Here is a 10,000-nt window from a genome sequence, read left to right on the forward strand (position 1 = left end):
CACCAATATCTGCAATCGCTTGAACCAGTAGAGATTCCACCGCCGATAATTCCGCCTCCATGAATTCCACCACCATGGATACCGCCACCATGAATTCCACCACCATGGATACCGCCACCATGAATTCCACCAGCGCCGCCGAAGAGACCGCCTCCGTGGACACCACCGAAGCCTCCAGGAAGGAATCTGTTGGATCCTCGTCCTCCTCCTCTCCTTCGGTCTACACCGGCGGAGACAGCCACTACGAGGCAACACACAAGCACGGCTTTGATGCTCTGCAAAAGACGGAGGAGAAATTACTCGTCATGTTTTACAATAATTTGAAGCATCCCTAAGATGATCAATACATGACTATATACCAAGCAAATTAAAAAATACGGTAGAAACAGTTACTATTGTATATCAAGACAAGCACTCACATTCATCGTTGGTTAGAGGTAAGCTGTGGAATGTGGTGAGTGCGAGTTCTTCCTCGCTTATATACAGGATCTGGCTGCCTCCCCTTCTCCCTCCGCTCCTCTTTGCCAGTCGGGATATCCCATGCGAGCGGTATGATCTTCAGTGATTCATAAAGCGTTTGGTTTTCCAGTTTTTTTTCCTTTCCTTTTTTAAACAAAATCTATACTTTCGTTGAGCGAGGAATAGAACACTTTTAAGGTAGCAAGTCATGAATTTTTGATAGGTGATTATGATTATATGAATACGAATAATTCATATAAAAGATAGGGTAATAAGGAAAAGGTATAATCAAACCCGAATTGTATATAATACTTTATATGTCACCATATTCTTATTAGCATTTCAAATAGTAGCAGCATCTTTTATCATGACTATCATCAGTATTAACATTGCTTTCATTTATACTACAATATTAGCTAATCAAAATACTTCCTATTTTGATTAGCCCATTATTTTCATATGTATCCGTATCATTTTTTTTTTCTGACCACTACTTGTCTCGTGACAATTACAGTGATGCCATAACAAATGCTATTATCATGGCAATGGAGATGATACCAGTCATCATTATCCACTTTACGAGTATATTATTATCATCATCATAATCATCGTCATTACCTTCATCATAGCCAGCCTCATCATCATTGATACAATAGTGGCCATAATGATGATGAGTATGATTATGATAATCATTACAGCACTGTGATTATTAAGATCATTATCATTATCTTCATAATTACAATAGCGTTCATCATAATTCTATTTTTTCTCGTTCGGTAGCAGCTTCAAAAAATGATTATATTTTCCCCTTTAGTCTAGTAAATTTTAAAGGAAAGCACAAATGCTCACACAGTTATTTTCCCAACATAATCATTATCATCAACAGTATCAGACGATGGTTATGGTTAAAGATAATAATAAATTACAATGGAAATATTGGATTATCATTGTAGAATATCATATTCCGTTTTCATATAATACTTTCTAATGAATTCAAAACTGTTACACTTTATATATATATATATCTATATCTATCTATCCATCTATATATATATGTATATATATATATATATATATATATATATATATATATATATATGTACATATATAGTAACGTTTTCACTAATGTTAATAATGAAATATGTTCATCTAGAAATAATCATGAAAAATCTAGAAATAATCACGAAAAATATTCATCTAGAAATAATCATTAAAAAATTTCATCTAGAAATAATCATGAAAAAATGTTAATCTAAAAATGATCATTGTTTGAAATATGTTTATCTAGAAAAAAAAAAATCATGAAATATGTTTGTCTAGAAAAAAGAATCATATAAAATGTTCATCTAGAAATAATTACGAAATGTTCATATAGAAATAATTACGAAATGTTCATATAGAAATAATTACGAAATGTCCATATAGAAATAATTACGAAATGTTCATATAGAAAAATCATGAAACATTTTCATCTAGAAATATTCATGTTAAAGTTCAATTTGATCATTTAAAGGTATATAAAACAAATAAATAAGATATAGAGAACTCTTTGTATTTATATATATATATTATCAAGAAATATACATTCATAAATTACAGATTTCAAGAGATAAATGTATCACTAATATTACCCGGTACAATCATTTTTGAATAACCAGAGGTTTTCTCAAAATTGGATAAAAGTTATACACGTGGTCTATATATCTTTCATCTTAGATGCAATGTGTTTCTCTTCTCATTGACATTCGTATCCCTTTTGCTAACACATACATCATATATATGTGTGCTTGTGTACATATAATTCTCCTTTGATGGAATAGATAGTTTATTAAGATTTTGTATGATAGAATGACTATTATAAGCGTTCGACTACATTTTTAGAATTGCTGGATTTAATGAAATACAAAGTACAAGCATCCATAAGTTTATTCTTAAAAATATAAATATTTATAAATCACAGATTTCACTTGAGAATATGTCGGTCACCCTTTATTTCATGTGACTAGCTTTAAAAGGGAAAATGATTATTGAAGAATGAGGGAGGCTTGCACACATGTTCTTCCAAACACCTGTCGAAACAACATTTATCGAGGCCAGCACACTTGTAGTCGTTGGAACAAGTTTTGGGAGGTCCAGAACGTACGTTGGGACAAGTGGGACGGACTTGTGGGCAATCCAGTGGCTTGGTACCAACAGGTGTCTCTGGTTCATGCACAGTCTCGCAGCAGTAAGCTTGGCCCTCTGGAGTCTTGCACCAATATCTACAATCGCTGGGACCAGTGGAGACTGCACCGCCGATAATACCACTACCACCGTGGATTCCGCCACCATGAATACCGCCGCCGAAGAGACCGCCTCCATGGACACCACCGAAGCCTCCAGGAAGGAATCTGTTGGATCCTCCTCCTCCTCTCCTTCGGTCTACACCGGCGGAGACAGCCACTAGGAGGCAACACACAATCACTGCTTTGACGCCCTGGAAAAAAAAGGATTCTAAGTGTTAAGCTTTAATTAGGATAATGGTTAATACTGCTAAGATACTGCTAACTTACATTCGTGAATTCACAATTATCCAACAAATAAGATTAGTTAGCTTGTAATTGAAAAATAACAGCTTTGAATAACGAGACGAATATGAGACGAGCTTACCTTCATCGTTCACTCGAGGATAACTGGACAATGTGGCGTGTCTGATCCTGAACCTTCCTTAAATACAAACTCTGGAATCATGCCCTCACCCCACCCTCCCCCCGCCATACCAAACCGGGACATCCCACGCTCCGAACATGAAGTCACAGTAGCACTGGGTTTCCCTGTTTCATGATCTCGTTTCCCCTTGAACTTGGTTACATAATATTTCATGAACATACTAAGCGAATATGAAAAATGGAGAGGCATATGGGATGTAAAGTCAGATGAAACCGAATAGCATGTACGTATCCTATGTGAATAAATATGGGAGGGAAACAAAAAGAGGGCAAAGGAAAGAACATTAGAATAAATAAATAAATATTTAATGCTGGTTACGAAAATGTGTGTGTATGCATATATATATATATATATATATATATATATATATATATATATATATATATATATATATATATATATTATATATATATATATGCATATATATACATATATATGTATATATGTGTATATATATATATATATATATATATATGTATATACACATATATATATATATATATATATATATATATATATATATATATATATATATATATACATAAATTGGTGGCTATGAAAATGTGTATATACGTATATATATATATATATATATATATATATATATATATATATATATATATATAATATATATATATATAAATATATATATATATATATATATATATTTATATATATATATATATATATATATGAATATATACACACACATATATGCATATATATGTATATACATATATATTATATATATATATATATATATATATATATATATATATATATATATATATATATATATACACATATATGCATATATATGTATATACATATGTATTATTATTATTATTATTATTATTATATATATATATATATATATATGTGTGTGTGTGTGTGTGTGTGTGTGTGTGTGTGTATGTGTGTTTGTGTGTGTGTATATGCGGAGAGGAAAGTTTGAATAATGAATACAAGTTATTTTCAGTTAAATATTTTAAACAAACTAAGTATATTGACATTAGGTTCTTTGTTTCTCTTATCAAAATTTTCGATGAACAACAAAGGCACTATTTACAAATAGAAATTCCAATTGACCTAATAGAAAATAATGATCATGATGATATGTGTACAAAAAAAAACAAAAAAACCCTGAGATGGCAACACCCTGTTCTTCCTCCCTCGTTACATCCCCCCTCCTCACTTTACCAGTTCTTTATTTACTCCCATCTTCCACCTTTACTTTCTCAGGATATAAACACGATCAACTGCAAATTTCCCAAAGCAGACATGCAACTTACTGATGACTAGACTAAAACGGGATTTTATGACGTCATCACACTGAAACCACACACGACTAAAAAAAATCGAGCAACCCTTCCCTTCCCCCTTTTTTTCCTCCTCCATCCTCCTCCCCTCCTTCTTCCCTCCTCCCTCCTCCCTCCCCCCCTTTTTTCCTCCTCCATCCTCCTCCCCTCCGCCAGGTATGATCTGGGCTTACCAGTGCATTGCCTTATGGATTTCCTGATTAAATAACTTATCATTATCTATTACTTGCGATCTCACTTCTTTTCATTCTGCTGATGCTTATAATGAGAAATGGTAACAGTTATATAAGTAATGCTCATGGTAATGGGAATGATGATAATGAAAATGATACTAACAGTGAAATTGATAATAGGGTTAAAAATTATTTTATAATAAAAGAGCAGCTCATCCAAAATATACAAACACAGAATCAGCAAAGTAATTATGGTAATAAATAGATGACAATATAAAAAAATGTAATGATGACTTTCAAAAGTACTTAAGATGACTTTGAAAATACACTAATAACCATTATGATGATGATGGAGGCAATAACATTACTTACAATGTTACAGCTTATAAAAAACATATATGGCGATGTTAATGTACATGTTAAAAAGATGCTATTTTTAGCTGTTGCAGATGAAGTTGTAAAATTGATGCAAATGATACTGATAATAGCAATAATACTAAAAATGGCGATGTTGATGATATTGATATTAAGAATAATAATGATGACGATGTCGATGCTGCTGCTGATAAGGATAATGACAATAATGATAATGGTAGTAGTAATGATATAGATAACAATAATGATGATAATGATTATGGTAGTAATAATAATATTGATAATAATGATAGCAATGATAATAGCAATGTTACTACTGCCAATGCTTGTATTGGTAACTAATGATGATAATAATGATTATAATGAAGTTAATGATAGTAATCATAAAAAATCCCAATAATGACAATAGTAATGACACTACTGATAAAAGTAATGAAAATGAATAATTGTAGCATAATATATATTTTTCTATTTTTCTTTAATTTGACCTCCATAATTTAATTCGCTTGATTCTGCTAATGGTTTTTAATAACTCTAAGCAGAACAGATGAATCCCTAAGGAAACGCCCATAAAATCCTTTTTCACATTTTAATTAGGCTCTGGTGAATGTTATTTCTCATTTTACTCAAGTCATCCGGAATCATTCTTGTTTTCCCTTTATCATATATCAAACCATCCTTGACGGGCGTTTAATACACACACACATATATATACATACATGTATACATACATACATGTACATGTATACACAGCAACAAGTGTGTAACATATTTTGTTTGATATATAGCCGAGAATGATTTGATAATTTCATTAGAAATCCAACCATTGGATGCGTGTGTGTGCTTTGTAATTCAATGTCATTTATTTTGCTAAGTATTCGGTTTTCCATTCATCCATTATATTATATATTATATTAGTGATCTCTTTCTCTGACTTCCTCTCTAGAGTCATTACATAACCGAATGTTCAACAAATTATATAATTTCAGAATAATAGAAAATTTATCTTCTTAATATCATTAGTGAACGAAGATAGGGATATATACACATAAAAAAATAATTGATAAACATTTATTAATCACATAGTCAATAAATTATGTCACTTATCAGTAAGTTTCAGTAACATCCTGGATAATCCCATTTAAAAAGGAAAATGGTTATTGAAAAATGAGGGAGGTTTGCACACGTGTTCTTCCAAACATCTGTCGAAACAGCATTTATCGAAGCCAGCACACTTGTAGTCGTTGGAACAGGTCTTGGGAGGTCCAGAACGTACGTTGGGGCAAGTGGGACGGACTTGTGGGCAATCCAGTGGCTTGGTACCAACAGGTGTCTCTGGTTCATGCACAGTCTCGCAGCAGTAAGCTTGGCCCTCTGGAGTCTTGCACCAATATCGGCAGTCGCTTGAACCAGTAGAGATTCCACCGCCGATAATTCCGCCTCCATGAATTCCACCACCATGGATACCGCCACCATGAATTCCACCACCATGGATACCACCACCATGAATTCCACCAGCGCCGCCGAAGAGACCGCCTCCGTGGACACCACCGAAGCCTCCAGGAAGGAATCTGTTGGATCCTTGTCCTCCTCCTCTCCTTCGGTCTACACCGGCGGAGACAGCCACTAGGAGGCAACACACAAGCACTGCTTTGATGCTCTGGAAGAGTAAATATCGAAATTATCTATCGTGACCTAAAATGCTTTAATAGCGTTTGTTTAATATGATAAACATTTAACTAATATACTCATACGATTGTACTCTCAGTAAGGTCGGTTATAAATGCAATGTAACTTGAAACAAGCACTCACATTCATTGTTGGTTAGAGGTGAGGTGTGGAATGTGGTGAGTGCGAGATGTAACCTCGCTTATATGCTGCAGCGAGCCACCTCCCGTCCTCCAGTCCCCCGCTACCCCGCTTCGCCACTCGGGATATCCCATACTAGCAATGTGAGCTTCCTGGAATCATGCAGACTTTGGCTTTCATTTTTTAATGAATTTTCCCCACGCCAGTAATACGTTTCCCCCATGTCAACAAATGGAAAGGAAATGTTCAGAAAAAGAAAAAACAAAAAATCAAACAGAGATGGTTCAACTTGATATAGAAAAATGGATTACAATAATTGACGTTAATTGTCCATGTTCCTTTAATGCAAGTTAATTTTGAGATATACATTATTGCAATCATTATCACAGCAATGATTATATTGTCACTATCTAACGGCAACTGGTCTTATATTCGTTGATATGATTATGATTTGTTTCATTTGTATTAAATATCATTATGATTCTTCTTACAGTTATCATCCTCATTGTAAACATCTTCATATTCAATATTCATGGCATAATTACTAATAGTGTTGCCAATATGATTATCGCTGTTTACGATTGTTAATTATCCTAGTATTATCATTATTATCATTACTGTTACTATTCTTGACAATTATGTCAATATCAATATAATTTACATTACATTACTACCATTGATTATCATTGCAGCTGATGCTGTTTGTTCTAATCAATTAATATATTTATGATAATTTTATCACTATCGTCCCCACCACCAGCATTATTATTATTGTTGGTGTCGTTATTACTATTGTTACTCTGTTACTATTCTTGTTATGATTATCGTTATAATTATTACCAGTACCATCACCATTATCATAATCATCAATATCATTGTTTTCATCACCACTGTTAACATCATTGTTATCAATATTGTTTGAATCCCAAACGTTGTAGGTCAGCTTAAATGGTTACCGAAAATCATACTGGAAATATGATGGCACGTTAGACCATAATTCGGTTTGAATGATTCTTCAGAATTCTTTATTTTATTTCCAACTAAATATATTGAACTAGCCAAATACACGTGATTTTTTTACTTGTATTTTTTGAAGAACAACAAAAGAACTATTTACTCTATTTCAATAACAGAATTTACACGTACATTAAGTGGGAAAATAGCATTAGCAATCTTTTTGAGACATCATTACCCCGCACCCCCCCCTCCTCCTACCCCATCATTGCACTACCTCTAGAGCAATGAAGTGCTTAGGGTATAATAGGATCTTGTGTTGCAAATACCCTGAAGCAGACACACAACTTACTAGATATAACTGGATATTATGACGTCATCACGCTGAAACCACTCACAGCTAAAAAGTCGAGCAACCCCTGCGCCCTTACGCTCCCCCTCCCCCCTGCGCCCTTCCTCTCCCCCTCCCCCTGCGCCCTTCCGCTCCCCCTTACCACCTCCTCCTCCCCACCTCCCCCCTACTCTCCTCCGCCAGACGTGATCCGGATGTAACAGTGCATTTACCTTATGGATTTCCTGATTGAGTAACTTGTCACTATCAATTATTTACGATCTCTTGCTATTTCTGTTTTAGATCTTTTCTTTCTTTCCGTTTTCCAATTTTGGCATTTCTGTCTTACATCCTCTTAGTGTCACTGTTTTTAATGCATTTTTTTCTTTCCTTTTTTTTCTTATTCTTAATCATTTATGAATAATTAATTTATCAATTAACCATTAGATTATCAACTTTTGTTTCATTCCCTCTTTTTTCCAGTTGTCATCATCCTACGCGAACAATATGTAGAATAAAGGTAAGAAATTAGAAAAAAATATATTTTAGTGAAAAGAAATCAAAACAACTCGTAGATTTCAAGTCAAACAATATCTAAAATACCAAATTGGGCACGATATTCATTATTATTATAGTTTATAGCAACTGGTAAAGATAGGTGGGTGGGGGATTTGGGAATTCGCACTTGCCAAATTACCGTTTCATAATATGTCAACATATCAATGTATTATCTATATATTCATCATTATAATATACAGCATACTGTTAAACCATAGTAGGTAATGGTGGATAATTTCGTTATCTCGTCCTACAGACCCTGAAAGCCATGACTCTGTGTTGCCTCCTTGTGCCCGTCTCCTCCGTTGTAGACCGAAGGAGAAAAAGTCGATGAGGGTCAAACTGATTCCTTCAGCGACGTCCACGGAACCAATCTCCTGTCTAAACAAGCAGGATTTGTTGCTAGCAAGTCACTAGTTTGCCCATGAGTCCTTCCTACCTTTGGCCTCCTCATATCCTGTTTCAGTGACTACAAGTGTGTTGGTAAGGTTTTTGGGAGAACACGTGGGCAGCTTCAGCTCATTCAGCAAGTGTTTTTGCCTTTCGAAGAGGGTCGTCTTACCTGGATGCGGAGCCAGGTTTATCAATATTTGGCGGACTCATTATTGCAAAATATCGTTATATATAATTTGGAATGAGTATTTGTGTAGTTTATTCCTTAATATTATATATTTTTAAGTGGAAATATGTAATCACGACTAAATGGGACATTTCCCTACTAGAGAAAAGAAATTGAATGTTGATAAGTTGAAATGAACCTAATGTCAAAATATCATTGTCGATTAGATACATACCGAGGTCTTTCCGAAAGATGAGAGACAGGGCATCCTCACAGAAAACAAGAAATTAAAGAAGATGGATAAACGAACGGTGAACCGCGGATAAAAACGAAAGGGAGATGAGAAGAAAGGAAAATTGAGAGACATGAACAATATTTACTTTCTTCCACTAACATCACTATCATTCTGCACTGTACTTGTGAAATGTTCAATCTTATATGAATTCCGGAGAGGGAGAAGAGAAAGAGATTGCTACGATATCAATGCATACATGAAATACAAAATACACTTATAAATAAGTAACTAATGAAAATAAAATGCAGCGCAACATAGAGCACACACTTGACTGAAAAGACATGTTGCAGATAAATTAAACACCCATCAAGAATGATATGTAAAATATGAGTGATTCGCTCTTTTCATGAGAAGTTGAAGTTCAAGGTCAGCAAGGAAAGAGGACTCCATCCATCCAATTTCCTGACTCAACAAAAAAAAAAAAAAAAAAAAACAAAACAAAAACAGAGTTAGACTATT

The 10,000-nt window shown here is 33.9% G+C and overlaps 4 protein-coding genes across 5 annotated transcripts in view; all 4 read right to left on the minus strand.

Annotated features, from left to right (window-relative positions):
- LOC122259471 (uncharacterized) overlaps positions 1 to 6,870 on the minus strand; it is a 22,883-nt gene extending 16,013 nt beyond the window's left edge. Inside the window, exon 1 of the mRNA XM_086533164.1 lies at positions 6,848 to 6,870. Within this exon, the coding sequence (XP_086389290.1) occupies positions 6,848 to 6,853 (6 nt within the window). The 5' untranslated portion in view covers positions 6,854 to 6,870. The remainder of the gene's footprint in view (positions 1 to 6,847) is intronic.
- The window catches only part of LOC147467067 (uncharacterized), a 7,233-nt gene extending 298 nt beyond the window's left edge, over positions 1 to 6,935 (minus strand). Inside the window, exons 1-2 of one of the 2 annotated variants that reach the window (XM_086533166.1) lie at positions 6,848 to 6,935; positions 1 to 275 (exon numbers count right to left, since the gene is read on the minus strand). The exon at positions 1 to 275 is cut by the window's left edge and continues 298 nt beyond it. In XM_086533166.1, the coding sequence (XP_086389292.1) occupies positions 1 to 275; positions 6,848 to 6,853 (281 nt within the window). In that variant the 5' untranslated portion in view covers positions 6,854 to 6,935. Of the gene's footprint in view, positions 276 to 419; positions 449 to 6,847 lie in introns of those variants that run through there. The other variant, XM_086533165.1, reaches the window with a different exon arrangement.
- Positions 2,368 to 3,138, minus strand: LOC122259468 (uncharacterized). The gene is made up of 2 exons (XM_043026259.2): positions 3,109 to 3,138; positions 2,368 to 2,935 (listed from the first exon to the last, which is right to left on the minus strand). Exons 1-2 carry the CDS (start codon positions 3,112 to 3,114, stop codon positions 2,468 to 2,470), a joined length of 474 nt encoding a protein of 157 aa, XP_042882193.2. The 5' UTR covers positions 3,115 to 3,138; the 3' UTR covers positions 2,368 to 2,467.
- On the minus strand, positions 6,093 to 6,947 carry LOC122259465 (uncharacterized). The gene is made up of 2 exons (XM_086533163.1): positions 6,848 to 6,947; positions 6,093 to 6,695 (listed from the first exon to the last, which is right to left on the minus strand). The coding sequence occupies exons 1-2, from the start codon at positions 6,851 to 6,853 to the stop codon at positions 6,177 to 6,179; spliced, it is 525 nt and encodes a 174-aa protein (XP_086389289.1). The 5' UTR covers positions 6,854 to 6,947; the 3' UTR covers positions 6,093 to 6,176.
- Between the last annotated feature and the right edge of the window lie 3,053 nt (positions 6,948 to 10,000).

Source organism: Penaeus japonicus, unplaced genomic scaffold (genome assembly GCF_977035675.1).
Source record: "Penaeus japonicus unplaced genomic scaffold, GWHDUDI00000001_assembly GWHDUDI00000038, whole genome shotgun sequence".
Taxonomy (NCBI): domain Eukaryota; kingdom Metazoa; phylum Arthropoda; class Malacostraca; order Decapoda; family Penaeidae; genus Penaeus; species Penaeus japonicus.